The sequence below is a fragment of the Xenopus laevis genome, chromosome 5L (genome assembly GCF_017654675.1).
Source record: "Xenopus laevis strain J_2021 chromosome 5L, Xenopus_laevis_v10.1, whole genome shotgun sequence".
Classification (NCBI taxonomy): domain Eukaryota; kingdom Metazoa; phylum Chordata; class Amphibia; order Anura; family Pipidae; genus Xenopus; species Xenopus laevis.
The window spans coordinates 15,454,907-15,475,695 of NC_054379.1; the positions used below are offsets into that span (position 1 = coordinate 15,454,907).

At 42.8% G+C, this 20,789-nt stretch overlaps 1 protein-coding gene across 1 annotated transcript in view; it reads right to left on the reverse strand.

Moving 5' to 3' along the window:
- rab3gap2.L (RAB3 GTPase activating non-catalytic protein subunit 2 L homeolog) overlaps positions 1 to 20,789 on the reverse strand; it is a 61,425-nt gene that overhangs the window by 7,926 nt on the left and 32,710 nt on the right. The window contains exons 18-28 of the mRNA XM_018262617.2: positions 20,134 to 20,224; positions 18,634 to 18,761; positions 17,690 to 17,903; positions 10,335 to 10,432; positions 9,717 to 9,822; positions 8,010 to 8,170; positions 6,639 to 6,867; positions 5,147 to 5,320; positions 4,345 to 4,451; positions 3,199 to 3,265; positions 321 to 391 (exon numbers count right to left, since the gene is read on the reverse strand). Coding sequence (XP_018118106.1) covers positions 321 to 391; positions 3,199 to 3,265; positions 4,345 to 4,451; positions 5,147 to 5,320; positions 6,639 to 6,867; positions 8,010 to 8,170; positions 9,717 to 9,822; positions 10,335 to 10,432; positions 17,690 to 17,903; positions 18,634 to 18,761; positions 20,134 to 20,224 — 1,446 coding nt within the window. The remainder of the gene's footprint in view (positions 1 to 320; positions 392 to 3,198; positions 3,266 to 4,344; positions 4,452 to 5,146; positions 5,321 to 6,638; positions 6,868 to 8,009; positions 8,171 to 9,716; positions 9,823 to 10,334; positions 10,433 to 17,689; positions 17,904 to 18,633; positions 18,762 to 20,133; positions 20,225 to 20,789) is intronic.

Here is a 20,789-nt window from a genome sequence, read left to right on the forward strand (position 1 = left end):
AGTGGAGTGTTGAGTGGAGTAGAGTGGAGTGGAGTATTGAGTGGAGTATAGAGTGAAGTAGAGTGGAGTATTGAGTGGAGTATAGAGTGAAGTAGAGTGGAGTATAGAGTGAAGTAGAGTGGAGTATAGAGTGAAGTTGAGTGGAGTGTAGAGTGGAGTATTGAGTGGAGTATAGAGTGGAGTATTGAGTGGAGTATAGAGTGAAGTATTGAGTGGAGTAGAGTGGAGTATTGAGTGGAGTATAGAGTGAAGTAGAGTGGAGTATTGAGTGGAGTATTGAGTGGAGTATAGAGTGAAGTAGAGTGGAGTATTGAGCTCACCTTATCGATCAGGTATGCAGCAGCAGAAAATCGCTTTATGATGAACGTGTTCCACATCATGAGAGAGAGGCCTAAATGGATAAACAGAAACAAAGGAATAAACCTCCATATCCAGGGACTGGTCCCATTGCCATTTTGGAGTCAGGAAGGAATTTTTCCCCCTCTGAGGCAAATTGGAGAGGCTTCAGATGGGATTTTTGCCTTCCTCTGGATCAACTGGCAGTTAGGCAGGTTATATATAGACTTAAAAGGTTATCGACTATGTTACACATACAGGGTAACAGGGTATAAAACAAATGTGTGCCCAGCAGGACTAGAACTGGAGACAGATGAAATTCTCCTATTTACATGAAAAGTCCCAGTGTAACTCTGCTGCTAATAACCAAGAAGCAATTCCTACAATGATGCCGACCCTGCTACTGTGTTGTGCTATTCCTATTTCTCTCCCATCCCCGCACCCACTGGGTAGTAGACAAATGAGTTTGGTCATTAGAAGAATCCATCTTCATTCTCACAATGGCTCCCTTTAAGTTCTGCTGGAGGTGAAATCCTGTTTCTCTAGTGGGCCCTCCTGTCAGTGCAGACGTTGTGGGTCATGTTCTCCCTCACCAATCACTGTTGTGGCCAGAGGTTATACAAGAAGTTCTCCAATCTCAGCAGTTTCGAGGTTTTTACTCCAATCTTTTTCTTGTCAGAAAGAAAGACGGCACATACAGGCCGGTGCTAAACCTCAAATCTCTTAACACATTAGTATCTAATCAGAAATTCAGAATGGAATTGGTTTGGTCAGTAATAGCAAATATGGAACCAAACTGCTTCATGACAACCATAGACCTTTAATGATGCCGACCTACATGTGCCCATTTACCCTGAGTCCCACCAATACCTCTGATTCACCATAGGCGACCACCATTACCAATTTATGGCCTTGCCCTCTGGACTCTGTACTGCGCCATGTGTTTTTACCAAAGTATTAACACCACTGATTGCCTACCTCAGGGCACTGGGGATCAAAATTCTATCCTTTTTGGACGACCTGCTCATCATGGCAACCTCTATGGCCTGGGCCCCACAGACATTCACATCTGCCTACGGGTTTCGACTCAACAAGGATATCTAATAAACTTTCGAAAAAGTGCTCTTCACCCAACTCAGACCATCCAATTTTTGGGTCTCAACTTCAACTCCCACTTACAGAGAGTTTTCTTACCACAAGACAAGATAGACAGATTGATTCAGGCAACCACAGGTTTCCAGAGGTCACAGACTGCAGAGGGCTGCCTTCGACTATTGGGGTTTATGGTGTCAGCTCTAGAAGCAATTCCATTCTCCAAATTCCATTTGCGTCCACTTCAGAACAAATTTCTGAGCCAGTGGAACAAGAACCACATTTACAACAACTCATCACCATCTCTCACACGACCAATCAGAGCTTGAGATGGTGGATGGATTCAGCCAATCTCCACAAAGGCAGAAGCTGAGCTCCTGACCACCGGGAAATCGTGACCACAGATGCCAGCCTCAAGGGCTGAGGAGCGGTATACCGCAACCATACGCTACAGGGCACCAGCAGAGACGTCATTACCCATCAGTATTATGAAACTCAGGGCAATCGCTTTAGCACTAGAAGGATGGACGCCTCTTCTACAGTCACTGGTAGTCCGAGTACAATCCGACAATGCCACAGCAGTAGCATATGTCAACAAACAAGGGGGCCCACGAAGCAAACTAGCCATGCAGGAAGTGACCAGAATCTTAAAATGGGCAAAGCTCACAGTGCCCAATTTGTCAGCAGTATTCATCCCAGGGATACTGAACTGGGATATATATATATATATATATATACAGACTGCACCGAGTCCTGTGTTGTCATGTAATCTAATGTGGATTTTATAGTTTTTGTTTATTTAATACAAACTTTCTCCAACTCTGCAGAACCAGTGGCTGCAGCAAAATAATCCTCCAAATAGAATCCCAGTTTATCTGTTTAAATCTGGCTCCATGATCTTTGTCCCTGCAGCTGGAGTTGGAAACAGTAAAGGGGATGTAAAGGCAAAAATAAAATCCAATACAAATCTGCTCTACAGGGAAACAAACAAAGCTGCTCGAGGTCAGGGAATTAAGGTGGGGAGGGTTGCCCCTGCCATTTGAAAGTGTGATTGTTTCCCTGCAGAGCAGTTAGGGACCATCTGAAGTTTCCTATCCACAGCAGTCAGAGCAAGTAAAACGAAGGGAGAATTTCACTGCATACAGTCAAGTTTATTAAAAAAAACAGTACCCATTCATTAATTAAAGTATATTGGAGATATATTTATTTTTCATTAAAGAAAGTAAAAATGGAATTTCAATTTTTTTTTTTTGCCTTTACACTCCCTTTAAGTGTAGTACGTGTGCAGGGACTTTATTAGAGGGAAACAGGAGAATCCAGTGGGCATATTTATTGGCATCCACTATAGGCCAGGAAGGTGAAGTGCAGGACATGGGTGCTTTGCCCACTAATTCCATTTCATATTTATCTCTTTTATTCTGCTAGAACTCCTTCCTCCGCTCCTGGAAGAGAACAACTGGCTTTTGGGTTTGGGTGATTAATGAAGCCAACGTGGGTGTTATCATCTTCCCATAAAAACAATCTCTCTCTCTCTCTACAGGAGACACAAGCAGATACCCAAAATACCCTAAACACAACATGATTCGCACAGAAAGAGTGAAGAGCAACCGGCAGTTTACATACGTTGTTGAATTGCAACTCTCAGCATCTCAGTGACAATCAATAAGTGAAATCACTGGCAGCATCAAGCACTCCGGCTTGCAGGGTTATCACAGAAAATGTTGTGAGTTGGTTCCATATCCCAAAGCTGAACTCAATGACAACACTCACCAAACTGCACGTGGGCATTGCTGACTCGTTTTAAGTGATCAACGGAGCGAACAAGGAACTGCACCTCCTGCGGAATAAACACAAGCGAGTAATACAGTTATGCACAACACTGACACAGTCTGAAGGCAGCTCACTCCTCAAACCAGCAGGTTCTATCATGAGACCAAAGATTCTCAAGCCGTGGGTCAGAACTGAGCTGTAACACTACAATGAGCTGCAGAAACAGCAACCAATCCTTGGGACCTAACACTTCCCAGGGATGATCTAGGGGGAAAAAAAAGCTAAGAAAGTTTCTATTTATAGTTTTTGACTGCAGCATACAGTCAACTTTTTGTCCAGGCTATTGTCCCCCTCTCAGCCTATTTCATGAGCATGGCTGCCATCTTGGATTTGGTTCTCCCCTCAAGGGCATGATTCATCTATACATTAACTTATAGCATGTTATAGCACGGTCAGTTCTAAGCAGCTTTTCAATTCATTTTTTTTATAGTTTTTTTTTTTAAAAATGTTTCTCCTGACTCTATCCAGATTTTAAACAGGGGTCACTGAACCCATCTAAAAAACAAATGCTCTGTTTGAGTACCGTTATTGCTACTTTTTACTACTCATCTTTCAATTCAGGCCCTTCGTATTCCAGTCTCTTATTCAAATTAAAGCATGGTTGGACCATAGCAACCAGACTGCTGAAATTGCAAACTGGAGAGCTGCTGAGTAAAAAGCTAAATAACTCAAAAGCCACAAATAATAAAAAATGGAAACCAGTTGCAAATTGTCTCAGTATCTAAAAAGTTAACGCAAAGGTGAATAACCCCTTTAATGATGATGTGAACAGGTTCATTTTCACAGTAGATTCCTCGGCCTGATACCACCCTGGAGTAAGTGAAATCTGCCTGTCACTGTGCACACAAAGTCTATTGGTGGAAAATATGCCACGTGTTAAATGATTATCGGCCTCTCGGCAGAAACTATTGATTTTTAGGTTACTTGCCCTTTAAAAGAGAAATTTCCCTGTATCATTTTCATGTTTCATTACATTGTCCCAAAAGGAAGCCCACTTCTCTAATGCAGAATCCTACAGTATGATCCTGTTAGAAGCAAAGAAGCAGCACAAGTACAAGGACGGGAACAGGAATAAGTGTCTCTTACCTCCGGGTCTTTGTTCCACTGTAACACGTACTCCCAACAGCAGTGGGCATGCAGCATGTCTACATTCAGGCTCGATGGGAAATGCTGATACGCCAAATACAGCAGGTCTAAAGGAAAACACAACAGTAATATTTAGCTATGGAGACCTACGGAGTCACAATAAATACATTCAGCGGGGGCAATTCTCCTGGCAAGTAATTGGTACAACGAGAGCTTTGCTTGGAACTATATAACAGTGCAGTGCTCTGGCTCATATAGGGTATCAGTGGGTAACAGTGGGTATCAGTGGGTAACAGGGTGATGCAGTGTTGCTTAGATAACAATACAAAATACTGCACTCACCATCAGTGGCAGAGCCAATTTGTCACCTTGAAAATTATAGGATAAATAAAAAAAAACTCTAATGCTGTAGGCAATAATTTATACTATATGTTCTAGTTTTACTGTTGGCCAAAAATTAAGATAGTCTTCAAATTTAGCCCCTTTATTGGAGCTCCCCATAAATGTTCTCTGGTCCCTATTCATGTTTCAAATGAAGGGTGGGCGTGTCCTAAGGGTCCCTGCCAGAAGCACAGTAGGAATGGGACAGCCAATCACAGCCCTGCAGTTGCACAAGCACAGACAGTTCTCAGTTCCCTATCAGGTCCTGCTAGCTGCTGATTGGTTCCTGTCCTATAGTGCAGTGAGCTGAGTGCAGCCGGCTAAGCAGCACAGCCTGGGAAAGGAGGCAGCAAGAAGTGGAACAGATGGGCTGGGACTAGTAGAGTTTTTGTAGAAATTTTCAATAACTGGATTTCACTACCTTGAATTTCCTCTGTGGCTGCCGCTGCCTGGGACTCTGTACGTAGAACAATGGCGTTGGTTTCGGATGGGGCCTCAGCCTTTTCCACCTCTCGTTTGGAATTGGCTTCTCGCAGTAAATCAGGGCTGACATCTTGTTTAAACACCCACTTGGCCAAAGTGTCAGCTACACCCCCTAAAGACATAAACAAATATGTAGAAATAATACTATAAATCTGTCTGATTGAACATTTTAGTGGAAAGTCAGAGCATTTTTATCACAAAAGTAGTGGACAGATGATCACAATATTCAAGTAAAGAAGAGAAACATACTTTGAAGAAGGATTATTTTATAGGGGCCCCCAAGGTGTACCCCGAGTTTGCCAGAATGGCCACTGATTTACTAATGGCTGATCAAGTACAACAGGATCAATAAGCTTGTTCCGTTACTATAATTGTTTGGCTATATTGACGTTTCACCTGAGCCAACGACTTTGGAGTTTGGTATTGAAGAATATGGCAGAAAGGGATGTCAGTGCAGAGAAGAGACAACCTGACAAAGGCCTAAACTCGTGCAAGATAAGGTAAGAATCTGAGCGGCAAGCTTAAAGGGAGCTATCGCGAAAATGGAAATGTATTATGAGTAATATAAGATATAAGTAATATAAGATATAAGCTCTGATACATCTGCTAGGAAAGGAAGCCCCCCTATAAGATATATTGGATCTAACTGTCAATGAATATCTGACACCCAACTGCTGCATGAAGAGAGAATGAAGAGAAACAGATGCTGAGAGAGGGATAGTGAAGATAAACTTGATTATTTCAGAAACAATGCAGAATGTTTAATTGATTGCACTTAGAAAGTTTCTTACTTCAGTATGAGGAAGCTTATATTTGCACTATTAAACCAAATCAGAACCTCATCTTAAACACAGGTTTTCTGATAATTGGTCGCTTTATTTTGATCAAATTGATGCTAGACCCAAATCAAAAATTTCGGAGCTGTTACAAATTTAATTATCTTTATTTATTGGGCAGTTTTAGTGGCTCTGCCTCATTAAATAATATTTTGAATTTGTTATTCCACCATGCGAGGTTTGGCTTTTTGTTGATCTGGTTGTTTAACAATACTTTATGGGTTTATTGGCTCATTATCCTTAGATAATATAATTATCTTGCTCATCTTTATATAATTATTAGATACTTTGACACAGGCATATATGTCATCTTATCGTGTTTAACATGATCTGTTAAATCTTTTAGCCAATAGAAATTATGAAAACAGAAAGAAGCTTATATTCAATTTTAATTTTCGTGATAGCTCCCCTTTGAATGGAAGCGGCACAGTATAAGATTATATATGTACAGTTGTTAGATACAAGGTTTCCAGATGTGTGTGGCCAAGGAACGATTGCAACAGACATAATAATTATATTACCATGGATAGAGATGTGAAATTTCGGTCAGTTGTTGCTAAGTGACTGTGCCAGAGGTTGGTGCAACCACCTTACCTTTCCCTCCTTCCAGGAGCTTTTTAACGGAGAGTTTTGGGAGGGGCTCGGCCTGCAGGGAGGAGACTCTGGCACTTGGTCTGATTGCTTTACAGTGCAGCAGTGTCTGGAGGATGAGACAGTCTTCTAGCTGTTTCAGCAGCAGCTTCCAGTATTCTGTATCCAGAGACAGGGCTTCCCACGAGTCTGTCATTGACTCAGCATCATCATCTTGGCTTGATTTGGGAAACTACGTAAACAAATTCCATAAGTCAAACATGGACACACAATTCCCTACTGCAGTTACATACCCGGAAGCAGCAGAGTGTGTGTGTTTAACCTGGTTGTCAGTAAAGAAACATTATAGTGATCAGCTGTTCCTTCTTTCGGAGTCTTCTAGCTGAATTTAAAGAGATAAAGAGAGGCAGCATCCAAATATACAGGTATGGGACCCCTAATCCAGAATGCTCAGGACCTGGGGTTTTCCGAATAATGGATCTTTCCATAATTTGGATCTTCATACCTTAGGTCTAATAGAAAATCATTTAAACATGAAATACGCTCAATAGACTGGTTTTGCTTCCAATAAGAATTAATTATATTTTAGTTGGGATCAAGTACAAGCTACTGTTTTATTATTAGAGAGAAATAGGAAATCATTTTTAAAAAAAATTGTATTATTTGTATAAAATGAAGTCTATGGGAGATGGCCTTTCTGTAATTCAGAGCTTTCTGGATAATGAGTTTCTGGATAACGGATCCAATACCTGTACCTGCTTTGTAAAGCTAAGAAATGGGTCTACTGTTCGACTGGAGTCTATGGAGGAGATTAATCTGCTCGCCTTTAAATTATGAGTATTATAAGTATGATGTAGAAAGTGATATTCTGAGAAAATTTGCAATTGGTTTTCATTTTTTAATAATTAATTTTGCTTTTTACTCAGCAGCTCTCCAGTTTGCATGCTCAGCAATCTGGTTGCTAGGTTCAAAGTTACCCTAGCAACCATGCATTGATCTGAATAAGAGACTTGAATATGAATAGGAGAGGCCTGAATAGAAAGATGAGTAATACAAAGTAGCAATAACAATAAATGTGTTGCCTTACAGAGCATTTGTTTTTTTAGATGGGGTCAGTGACCCCGATTTGAAAGCTGAAAAGAGCCAGAAGAAGAAGGTGAATAATTAAAATTTTTTAAAAAATAAACAATGAAAGCCAGTTAAAAAGTTGCTTAGAATTAGCCATTCTATAACATACTAAAAGTCAGTGAAGCACCCCTTTAATACATCAGCTAATCTATCAGTATGGTATATGGTATGATATATATATAAAAAAAAAAAATCAGTTACAGACACGTTTGGGTGCTTCAATATAGAAAGTCCACAAACACAAACCTTCTTCACTGCCAGGGCATTGGTTATACTGACAGCAACAGAGTGGCCAACGTGTGCGGATAACAAAGCTGCTCCATTGCTTGAGGACTGCACGCAGGTCATGCGCATTTGTTGCCACCAGGGGGAGACAGACTGCAGGTCCCAGGATTCATCAATGGCCACTATGAATCAGAACAGAAGCTCAGTATTGCTTGACAGAGTTAAAGCCCAACAGGCCTAACGGGAAGGGTGGCCACTAGGTGTCACTGCACCACAATTTCACCATCACAAAAACAGCACAATATGTGTAGAGCTTTAGTGGTGAAACTAAAACAGAATTAATCAGCTTGAGACCCATTGGCCATATCGGTCTCTATAGTGAATATCCATGGCCAACAGCTTGGTTTTACAGATATATTTTGTACAGCTGCAAGTTATAAGGGGAACACTGAGTATCACATGTATTATAAGGGATAATGTACCTCCTACTGTAAATGATAAGGATATTAGAAATCACTGAGGGGTTGTTCTGTGACCATATAAAGGCACAAGGCTGCAGGCTGAGTTATACAGGGAACTCTGAGTATCACTCATGTATTATAAGGGATAATGTACCCCCTACTGTTAATGATAAGGATATTAGAAGTCACTGAGGGGTTGTTCTGTGACCATATAAAGGCACAAGGCTGCAGGCTGAGTTATACAGGGAACTCTGAGTATATACTCATGTATTATAAGGGATAATGTACCTCCTACTGTAAATGATAAGGATATTAGAAGTCACTGAGGGGTTGTTCTGTGACCATATAAAGGCACAAGGCTGCAGGCTGAGTTATACAGGGAACTCTGAGTATCACTCATGTATTATAAAGGATAATATACCCTACCCTACTAAGGCACAAGGCTGCAGCCTGAGTTATACAGGTCAGAGAACTATGCAGCCTTGTGCCTTTATATGTTCACAGAACACCCCATGACTTTTAATATCCTTATCATTTACAGTAGGGGGTACATTATCGCTTATAATACATGAGTGATACTCAGAGTTCCCTGTATAACTCAGCCTGCAGCCTTGTGCCTTTATATGGTCACAGAACCCCTCAGTGACTTCTAATATCCTTATCATTAACAGTAGGGGGTACATTATCCCTTATAATACATGAGTGATACTCAGAGTTCCCTGTATAACTCAGCCTGCAGCCTTGTGTCTTTATATGGTCACAGAACCCCTTAGTGAGTTCTAATATCCTTAGGGGTAATCAATGATTTTTAGTGGCTACTAACCTGAAAAATGAGTGAGGCACATAGAATGTTTTCACATTATTCACTAAAATGATATTTAAACCAACTGGGTTTCAGGTCTAAGCTACTAAGATGTAAAAAGAGTGAATACCAAGCAATGTGTGTGTGACAGGCTGTAATGTTAAAAGGACAAAAGCTCGAAATCGCGCAGCAGAATAATATAGAGAACCCTGTGGATAAATAGGCTGCAGCACATACAGGGTGCTTTACTGTTATATAACAAATGCAGTCTCTAGAGGAAATTAGGGTGATATGTGTCACGGTGAAAAATTACTTGAAATACACATGGGGATCCTCATCTTTCTTTTCTTGTTTACAAGATAAATGCAAATGTGCATTCTGGCACGAGCTTGATGTGTCTCATCACTAAGTGTTTCAGCATTCTGCAAAGAAGGAGAATAAAGGGGAAACGTTGCTTCATCTCACCTTTCATGTTGCTGAGTAGAGACAACATGCTGTGAAGGCAGCACAACGACTGCTTGTTGTCTACGGTGTCTCTTTCTTTGGAAAGCCAGACTTTGAGAAGCAGAGACTGGAATAGAGCAAGATAATATTACTAAACCTGTGCTCATTTGGTATCCTTAATTATTTCATTTACAATTTGCCGCCCATAGGTGTCAACTCCCATATACATCTTATAGGGGGGCTCCTTTTACTTGCAGATGTATTAGTGCTCACTCAAATAACTGATTCCAGTACAAACAAAATCTAACAAAATAACTTCCTTTTGCACAGATTCTGCATGTAGAGAGACATGATACATCTTCTAAGACATATTGGATCATTCATCTGACACCCAACTGCTGCATGAAGACAGAATGAAGAGAAACAGATGCTGAGAGAGGAACAGTGAAGATAAACTTGATTATTTTAGATGCAGGATATTTGATTGACTATATTTAGAAAGTTTATTATTTCAGTATGCTGAAGCTTATTTTAAATTTTCATTTTCACAATAGTTCCTCTTTAAGGTCACTCACAGCAGCCCATCAAACCCCTAAGCAAGTTTGAATATCACTTGACAAGACAGGAGGGATATCCTACCAGTAAGACTTGTGGGCTAAGCCCTGCTGACTCCAGGGTCTGACACATTTCCTGGGAGGAGCACTTGCCATGTAGACATTTCCAGAAGAAGAAACTGCCTGCAACAGAAACACTAATGTTACCAAGTGGAGACTGTGTGCAGTGATACGATTAAACACAGTATCGCTCGTTCGCGGTTAATATAAGCTTCATCTTACTGAAATAAGAAACTATCTAAATACAAACAATTGAAAATTCTGTACTGTTTCTGAAATAATCAAGTTTATCTTCACTATTCCTCTCTCAGCATCTGTTTCTCTTCATTCTCTCTGCATTCAGGAGTTGACGGTTAGATCCAATATATCTTATAGGGGGCTCCTTTTGCCTAGCAGATGTATTAGAGCTCACTCAAATAATTGATTCCAGTACAAACAAAATCTAACAAAATAACTGCCTTTTGCACAAATCCAGCATGTAGAGAGACATGATGTCTGGTGATTTTAATAGAGTGAGCTCTAATACATCTTCTAGGCAAAAGGAGCCCCCCTATAAGATATATTGGATCATTCAACAGATGGGGAATAGTGAAGAAGAACCTGATTATTTCAGAAACAATGCAGAATTTTTAATTGATTGTATTTAGAAAGTTTCTTGTTTTAGTGTGCTGAAGCTAATGTTAAATTTTCATTTTCGCAGTAGTTTCCCTTTAAAGAATAATCATTGGTATTTATATGTTAGTCCCCCTGGAGAGGCCTGCCTTCCACCTCCCCAGCCTCTCTACTGTGGGACAACCAGAACTTCCCTTTTTGTCTTACGTGTTAGAAATAAGATATATTGAATCTAACTGTCTATGAATATCTAACACCCAACTCCTGCATGAAGACAGAATGAAGAGAAATAGATGCTGAAAGAGAAATAGTGAAGATGAACAATATTATTATAGAAATGGTACGGAATATTTAATTGATTATATTTAGAAATATTTCAGTATGATGAAGCTTATATTACATTTTCATTTTCAGGATAGTTCCCCTTTAATTTCTAAATAAGCCCAATTAGATATTGACTGGGAAAGGTGTTTCTTTGATCTCATACAAGGGGTCAATGAGTTGTCAGTTTGGTCAAGAAAAACTAAAGGTGGCCATACACGGGCCAATAAAAGCAGCTGATGGACCAAGTCCACCTGATCAACCCTATATCGACCACCTCAATCAAGATGGGTATATCAAGGAAAGAGAGATTTTTGTACTTACCGTTAAATCTTTTTCTCTTGTCCTATATTGGGGGACACAGGCACCATGGGGGTGAAGATCCTGCAGCAGGAGATTGGACACTAAGTTGTTAAAAGTTGACTCCTCCTCCTGCTCTGGGTTTCATCCCCTGTCTCCTCCTAACAACCTCAGTTTCGACCGAAGAAGGAGCATAATGACCCAAAACAGAAGAGGAAGTTGGAAACCCCCTTAAAACCGAAAACTTAGTAAAATATCGGAAAACATCCACTAAAATACGAACTGTAATAACAAGTATATAACTTCAGTCAGTAACAGTGTCAGAACAGGGAGGGAAGGCCTGTGTCCCCCAATATAGGACAAGAGAAAAAGATTTAACGGTAAGTACAAAAATCTCTCTTTCTCTTGCCTAATTGGGGGACACAGGCACCATGGGGATGTCCCAAAGCAACCCAGAGGGCGGGACACTGCGTACCCCAAAAGGCGTTCAACCAATTACAGTCTGTAACACCTTCCTCCCGAAGCTGGCTTCGGCTGAAGCTAGTGTGTGTAGCCTGTAGAAGCGCGTGAAGGTATGAAGGGACTTCCAGGTGGCCGCTCTGCAAACTTGTTCCGCCGAAGCTTGGTGTCGGACTGCCCAAGACGTGCTGAGAGAGCGGGTGGAGTGAGCTCTCACCTTGAGTGGAGGTGGCTTTCCCTTCAGGGCATAAGCCCGAGTGATCGTAGTACGGATCCACTTAGCGATCGTCGTCTTGGCGGCCTTGGAACCGCATTTAGGCCCCGTAGGAATGATAAAGAGAGCATCAGTCTTCCTAACACTCTTGGTGGCCTGCAAGTATGAAGTGATAGCGCGAACAACGTCCAAATTGTGCAGTTTACACTCAAGAGGATGCTTGGGATCCGGACACAAGGATGGTACAATGATATCTTGGTTCAGGTGGAATTCCGAAACTACTTTAGGTAGAAAGTCCGGAGTAGGCCTGAGCACTACCTTGTCCTTGTGTATGATGGTGAATGGTTGCTTGCAGGAAAGCGCCGCCAGATCCGACACCCTTCTAGCCGATGTGACGGCCAAGAGGAAAACCACCTTTTCAGTCAGAGTAGAGAGAGGCAAAGAGTCAATGGGTTCGTAAGGATCCTCCTGAAGAACAGAGAGAACTAGGTTAAGATCCCAGGGAGGTACAGGATAACGATATGGAGGCACCAACCTCGTAGCGCCTTGAAGGAAAGTTTTGATATGACTCCTGAGTGCTAGTCGCTTCTGGAGCAGGACAGACAGTGCTGAAACTTGAACCTTCAGTGAACTAACCGCCAGACCTTTCGTTAAGCCTTCCTGCAGGAAAGAGAGGACGTCCGCTTCTTTAGCCTTCTGAGGATCCAACTCTCTGTCCTCACACCACATGATGAATGTCTTCCACACTCTGTGGTAGGCTTTTGCTGAAACAGGCTTTCGGGCCCGAAGCATGGTGGGTAGGGCCTCGGCAGGAGCTCCAGCTCTTCTGAGAACTAGGGCCTCAAGAGCCACGCCGTTAAAGCCCACTGATGAGAACTCGGGTGAATGATGGGACCCTGAGTCAGGAGATCTTCCCTCTGAGGCAGATGAAATGGTTCGCCCGACGCCAGCTGTACCAAGTCTGCGAACCACGCTCTTCTTGGCCAGAACGGTGCCACCAGAATCGTTTGAGTTCCTTCTCTTTTTATCTTCTTGATGACCTTTGGTAGCAGCGCCAGGGGTGGGAAAATGTACGCTAGGGAGAATTGCCAAGGGATCACAAGAGCGTCTACTGCGTAAGCCAGAGGATCCAGGCTTCTTGCCACGAAGCGTTGAACCTTTCGATTGCTTCGGGACGCCATCAGGTCGATGTCTGGAAGTCCCCATCTCTCCACCAAGAGTTGGAAAACTTCCTGATGAAGGCACCACTCTCCGTGATCTATCGTTTCTCTGCTCAGATAGTCCGCTATCCAATTGTCGACCCCCGGTATGTGGACCGCCGATAGGGCAGGAACGTTGTGTTCCGCCCATTCCAGGATGCTGCTTGCTTCCCGGAGGGCTGCTTGGCTTCTCGTGCCGCCCTGATGGTTTATATATGCAACGGCTGTTACATTGTCGGATTGTATCCGCACTGCTCGACCCCGGAGTAGGTGGGTCAGGTTCTCTAGGGAGTATCGAATCGCCCTCAATTCCAGGAGATTGATGGAAAGTTTTCTCTCTTCTCGATCCCAAAGGCCCTGGACCGTCGTTTGCTCTAGTACGCCTCCCCAACCCCGTAGGCTGGCGTCCGTCGTGAGAATTGTCCAGTGGTGTGGGGGAAATGGTTTTCCGCCTGCTGTGCGATGTGGTTGGAGCCACCAGTCGAGGGAGAGTTTTACATTGTGCGGCAGGACTATTCGGCGATCGAGATCCTTCCGATCCCTCCTTTGTTGAAGTAGAATGGTATGTTGAAGGGGTCTGGTATGGAATTGAGCGTATGGAATCGTTGGGAAGGACGCTACCATCGTCCCGAGAGCCATCATGGCCACCCGCAGGGAGATCGTGGGAGCCGTCCGAATGGTCTGAATCCTGTCCTGCAGGGTGTAGGTCTTGTCCCGTGGGAGGAAGGCTCTCCCCTGCCTGGAGTCCAAGATCAGACCCAAGTAGTCTATTGTCTGTGTCGGAGTTAGAATGGATTTGTTGAAGTTGATCATCCACCCTAAGTTGGTCAGGGTGTGTAGGACCTGGGTAGTGTGGCGATGAGCTGCGGATGCTGATGGGCCCTTTACGAGAAGATCGTCTAAATAGGGAACGACCGGTATTCCTTTGAGTCTCAACCCCTCTAGTGCTGCCGCCATGACCTTGGTGAAGGTGCGAGGAGCCGATGAGAGACCGAAGGGAAGGGCTACAAATTGCCAGTGTTGACCGTCGACGAAGAATCTGAGAAACTGGTGGTGAGCCGGGTGGATGGGTATGTGGAGGTAGGCTTCCTTGATGTCTATTACTGACATGAATTCGCCGTCTTCCATAGCTGCCAAAACTGACTGGATTGACTCCATCTTGAAGTGACATTTTCGAACAAAGGGGTTGAGGTCTTTGAGGTCTAACACTGGACGTAGAGACCCATCTTTTTTGGGTACCATGAATAGGTTGGAGTAGTACCCTCTGCCCTTGTCTGAAGTTGGAACTGGCTGTATGGTCCCGGCCTTGGCAAGGTCGTGTATGACCGAGAGAAACCTGGCTTTGTTGAGTCTGAGACTGGGCAACCTTGAAATGAAGAATCTGCGGGGTGGTCTTTGCGTAAAGTCTATCAATAGTCCTTGTGAAACCACCCGAAGGACCCAGAGGTCCCGTACATGATTTTGCCACACCTCCCGAAAGAATTTGAGTCTGCCTCCTAGTGGGATCCTTTCGGGGGTGGACACCCCTTCATGCTGAGCTGGACTTGTCCTGGGGGGGCTTAATTGTAGTCTTGTTGGAAGACCAGCTGGGTCTTTGTTTGCCCTGATAGCGTGATCGGAAATTCGAGCTGGATTTATCCGTCTGTGTCTTGGAACGTTGGCCTTGCCTGAAGGGACGAAAAAAGGGCCTTCGTTTGAAAGGAGGTCTCTTGGTCCTAGTCTGAGGGAGTAGGGTGCTCTTGCCACCCGTAGCCTGGGATATAATTTTGTCAAGCTCGGCTCCAAAGAGTAATTTTCCTTGAAAAGGAAGGCTGACTAGTGAGCGTTTGGATGTTAAATCGGCAGACCACGATTTCAGCCACAAAAACCTCCGAGCCGCCACAGATTGGGCTGAGGCCTGTGCCACCATCTTCGCTGCGTCAATTGCTGCATCGCCGATATAGGAGGTAGCATCCGCAATCTGAGACAACAGGTTGTCAGTAGTAGGATCCTCTGAACCAATAAGTTGTGCTGCTTGCTCCACCCAGACCTCCATGGCCTTTGCGACCCAGGCAATAGCGAAAATTGGACGAAATGCGGAGCCTGACGCTGTGAATGCCGACTTGCAGAACCCTTCGAGGCGTTTGTCGATAGGGTCCTTGAATGCAGCCGCGTCTGCTACAGGTATGGTGGTGTTCCTTGACAGTCTGGAAACCGGAGGATCTACTGCTGGAGGTGTCGCCCAGAGATCGGTGCACTCCTGAGGAAAGGGGTATGTTTGAGAGAATCTCCTAGAAATCTGAACCCTGTGGTCAGGGTGCTTCCACTGGGACTTTATTAAGTCGTCGAGTTGTTCGTATGCTGGAAATACATGTGAACTTTTCTTATGTCTTTTGAAGATGTTCTTGGCAGGTTCAATAGTCGTGACTGAGTCTTCAATGTTAAGTGTGTTAAGTACTGCTTGTATGAGACCTTCGACCTCCTTTTGTGTTCTCGGAGAGTCTAAGTCTGGATCCAGATGCTCCTGGTCAGAGTCATCCTCTGATAAAACTTGGCCTTCCTCATCGGAGGGAGTGAAATTTTCACCTGGGGAATCTGGAGGGGAAAGAGCATGCCTTTTAGCACCAGTAGGACGTTCATCGAACCTGGGAGGGTGAGAAAGGCGCTCAAGGACCTTGTCTAGGGTCTCTGGAATGCGGGCCAGGTTTTGGATGCCTGCAAGTGAGAGGGATAAAGCCCTAACTAACTCAGAATCAGAAGTGCTGGCCATTGGAGGTGGCACTGAGTCTGGTGGTCTGCATACTAAACACACTGAATCAGCCGAAGCGGTGGAAAATTTAGCTTTGCATTGTGTGCAGGCCAAAAATGAAATTTGAGTATGGGAGCGAGTAAGAGCTGAGGACTTGGAGGTCCTGGGCTCTTCTGTTTTGTCTGCCATGATGCTCCTTGTAAGGTAAATAAAAGATCTTTTTTTTTTTTTTTTTTTTTTTTTTTTTTTATGAGACAGGGGTCCCCAGCCTAGTGTGGGGTGGATGGCAGAGAGGGTTCTTTGGCGTGGATGACCTGCGGAGACAGATCAAAGGCACATGGGGTAAGAGACCTTGAGAGCTAATGCCTAAGATCAGAAACAAAAAAGGTACTTGCCTTAGGGAAAAGGAGTAGCTGTAACTCCGTTGCTGACCCTGAGTAGGACACAGAATGTACCAGGCAGAGTCTAGAGTGCCTGCTGTAGGGAGCCTGAGGCGTGTTGCGCAGGAGAGAATAAGATGGGCGCCGGTAAGGGAACAGGTGCGGCGCAGTGAAAAGGCGCGATACACAGTCAGCGTTGGGCGGAAGCGGAAGTGCGTTCCAGCTTGGAACGCAAGAAGACGCGCCAGAACCAGAAGACGGAAGGAGCCGGAGGAGAGGGAGTAGGCCCTAAACGGAAGAGAGGGAAGGGTAAGGAGAGCCTGGGGAGCCTGCATCGCGAGATAGGCCACATTGCTGCCATGTAGAGAGAGAGATGTGGGGGTAAATAAAATCATACTCACGCAGTATGCCAGCTGGTCCATGCCCTGTAGTAAGATCTCCCTAAAGAGATGACAAATAAAAATATATATGAAAAACACATATATCTGTATTTGTAGCATACAGTGCAACCCCCAGAGGGAGTGCACAGCGCTGCTGCAGTCCTCCGAAGAGCGGGAAGCAGCGCAGGGAGATAGGAGCAAGCCTGCAGACCTCCGTAGAGCGGGAAGGCTGTAGGGCATCTAAGTCAATAGCTGGAGGGGCTCTTGAACGGATCAATGGCCCCTTAGTGTGGCAAGATCGTAACACGTAGTCCTGATCAGTTGCTCCAGCCACAAGGTATATGTCTTCTCCTTCTGAGGACACTAAATGAAACTGGGGTTGTTAGGAGGAGACAGGGGATGAAACCCAGAGCAGGAGGAGGAGTCAACTTTTAACAACTTAGTGTCCAATCTCCTGCTGCAGGATCTTCACCCCCATGGTGCCTGTGTCCCCCAATTAGGCAAGAGAAAGATACACTTGCTTGTGCCCTTGCTAAACAAGCAGATCTTTCAATATGTGCCCACCTTAAATCAGTAGTCAATGTCAGAGAGAGGTTGGGCACAATAAAATACAAGCTGTGCTCTGTTTAAACAGCAAACACAATTATAGTGCACGCTAAGAAATGAGAAAAAAGACTATATGGCTATGAGTATCAGCCAGAAAGAGAATCACAAACATGTGTCATTCCTTAATGACTGAAATTCAGAAATATTCATACATAAATGCGGCTATAAACGGACTACCTACCCAAAGCTACATGTTCATCTTCACTTAACTTCTTCACGTTTATTGTGTCCTTGTCACACTCTAGGTACTCCAGGAAGGTCTTCACAGGTAAGATGCTCCCTTCATCATCAGCAAAGTGCACTCCTGTTCTGGGAATCCCCTGCTTGTAGTTCCTAATTAAAGTCTGCACTCTGGCTAACTCATCCTCATCCAGACGCAATAGCTGAGCAAGCTCCTTTAACAATAAACAAGGAAAACGATAATGCAAGAATACTAGTACGGATCAAACAGAAAAAACTCCGGTAAGAATCTGAACACAATCCATTCTGACACATAAGATTGCACATAAAGGGGCCCATTTACTTAGATCGAGTGAAGGAATAGAGGAAAAAAAGTTCGAATTTCGAATGGTCGAATATGGCCACTTCGACCATCGAATGGGCTACTTCAACCTTCGACTACGACCTTCGAATCGAACGGTTCGAACTAAAAATCATTCGACTATTTGACCATTCGATAGTCTTAAGTACTGTCTCTTTAAAAATTTCTTCGACCCCCTAGTTCACCACCTTAAACCTACCGAGGCCAATGTTAGCCTATGGGGAAGGTCCCCATAGGCTTCCTAACAATTTCCTGATCGAAGGAATATCCTTCGATCGATGGATTAAAATCCTTTCAATCGTTCGATTCGAAGGAATTAATTGTTCGATCGAACGATTGTTCCTTCGATCATTCGATCGTAGGAATAGCGCAAAATCCTTCGACTTCAATTTTCGACGTCGAAGGATTTTACTTCGCCGGTTGAATATCGAGGGTTAATTAACTCTCGATATTCGACCCTAGGTAACTGTGCCCCAAAATGTTGCAGCTGTTAATTCCAAAGTGCTCCAGACAATACCTTGGAACAAACTAAGTTTTTATGGCAAAATTCATCAACTTCATTAGAAGCATATACAGGCACTCACTTTATCTGAAGGTGAAGGGTTGCTCTCCGTAGTAACAGAACTGATCCTCTTAACAGATTCATAGAGGTGCAGGAGCTTCAATTTGTCTTCACAGAAAGTCAGCAGATCTTCATCAACATTCTCCAGCTCTGGGGGAACACCAATACATACATACTATATATAGGGGCTGATTTATTAAGGATCAAATTGAAAATTCTAATTCGAATTATCACATTTTTTTATGGTCTAAACTGTCAAATTCGACTAGTGATTTGTCCAAACTTGACTTGCATTTTTGCTAAAAATTTTAATTTGATTTTCGAGATTTATCAAACTCTGGCCCTTTAAGAATTCAAATTAGACTATTCACCACCTAAAACCTGCCAAATTCCTGTAGTAGTCAATGGGAGAGGTCAAGTGACCAATTTGAAGATGTTAGTAGCCTTCCTGACATTCGAGTTTTTCTCTGAAAATATAAACTCGATTCGGGTTTGGTCGAATTAGATTCGAGTTTTCGGGTCGGTAAAATTTGTCTGCTTTTAAGATATTCAATATACGACTATTCGCCACCTAAAACCTGCCGAATTCATGTAGAAGTCAATGGGAGAGGTCCAGTGACCAATTTGAAGATGTTACTAGCCTTCCCGACATTTGAGTTTTTTTTGGGAAAAGACTTGATTCGAGTTTGGTCGAATTCGATTCGAGTTTTCGGGTCAGTAAAATTTGCTTTAAGATGTTTGATGTTTGATTTTTTAATAAATAACCCCAATCAAATTTCAAGGAAAATCAAATTTATTATAGTTAAAAAAACTGACAAATTCGAAATTCGACCCTTGATAAATGTGCCTCCCCATTTACATATTCCTGTACACAAACATCCCATCTATTCCTTTGCAAGCAAAACAAATCTCAGGGTTAGGCTAAACCATTTGCTGCTGTATCGTGAGCATCTTAAAGTGCCCATGGAATCTGGTTTTGATGTATTGTATCCTGCTCCTTTAAAAAGAAATATCAGATGTGCCAATTGTGTAAAAATTGAAAAAGGGTTATTGTTGGAAAACTAGAGATAAAAGTAAATATACTTTATGACAATTGTTAGTATACTTTTAACCTATATACAGTATGCTGGGGGATTCTGGGAGATAAATACCAGCAGGAATGTAATATACAGAGAGCTTCAAGAAAGTTACAACTCGTTTAATCAAACCCAGCCAACTCCAATTGAATCAGATTAATTAATCCATGAATGGGAGTGCTCAAATGAATGTGTATGGCCAAACTATACTATTCTGAGGCTTATTGGCCAGAGGGGAAGAAAATCAGCCGGTGTATGTTGCAACCTAAATACTGTCCTTGCCCTCTTTCTACTTAGGGCTCATTATTACAGAAGGTGCAGCATCCAGAGTTCAGCACCAAATATACAAAAGCATGTGACCTGAACTATTATATTAACAGAAGTTTGACTGAAACTGAAATGAAGAGAAAACTCATTACATTGATGTTGTAATGGGAATTATATACCTTGGTTTTTAAGAGAATCCATTAAAGTCTGCGTGATGCTGATGAGAGAGGAAAAGGGCACACGGTCACTGGCAAGTATGCGTTCTAATGCCTACAAAATAAAGGAAAAATAATCATTAGCATCTAGCATTGCTTGTGAGGAGTAATAACAATTCATACCCAATGGCTGTTATCCCTACAGATAATATTTCATGTGTGTTGGCTCATCATCTAATTTCCTTCACTGCTCATAATTTTTTTACTGGAACATATGCATTATAAACATGTAAAGTCAGAATCTATAGTCAGAATATATTACTGCCGGTATGGGATCGGTTATCCAGAAAGCTCAGAATTACAGGAAGGCCATGTCCCATAGGTTCTATTTTAATCAAATAATAACATTTATTTTTAATGATTTTCTTTTTCTCTGTAATAATAAAACAGTACCTTGTACTTGATCCCAACTAAGATATAATTAACCATGTTTGGATGCAAAACAATCCTATTGGGATAAATTAATGTTTGAGTGATTTTTTAAGTAGGTATGGGGATCCAAATTATGGAAAGATCCCTTATCTGGAAAAGCCCAGGTTGCAAGCATTCTGGATAACAGGTCCCATAGTTCAGTATAAACTGAAAGAAAGAAATGTCAGGTGCAAAAATAAAAAAAAACA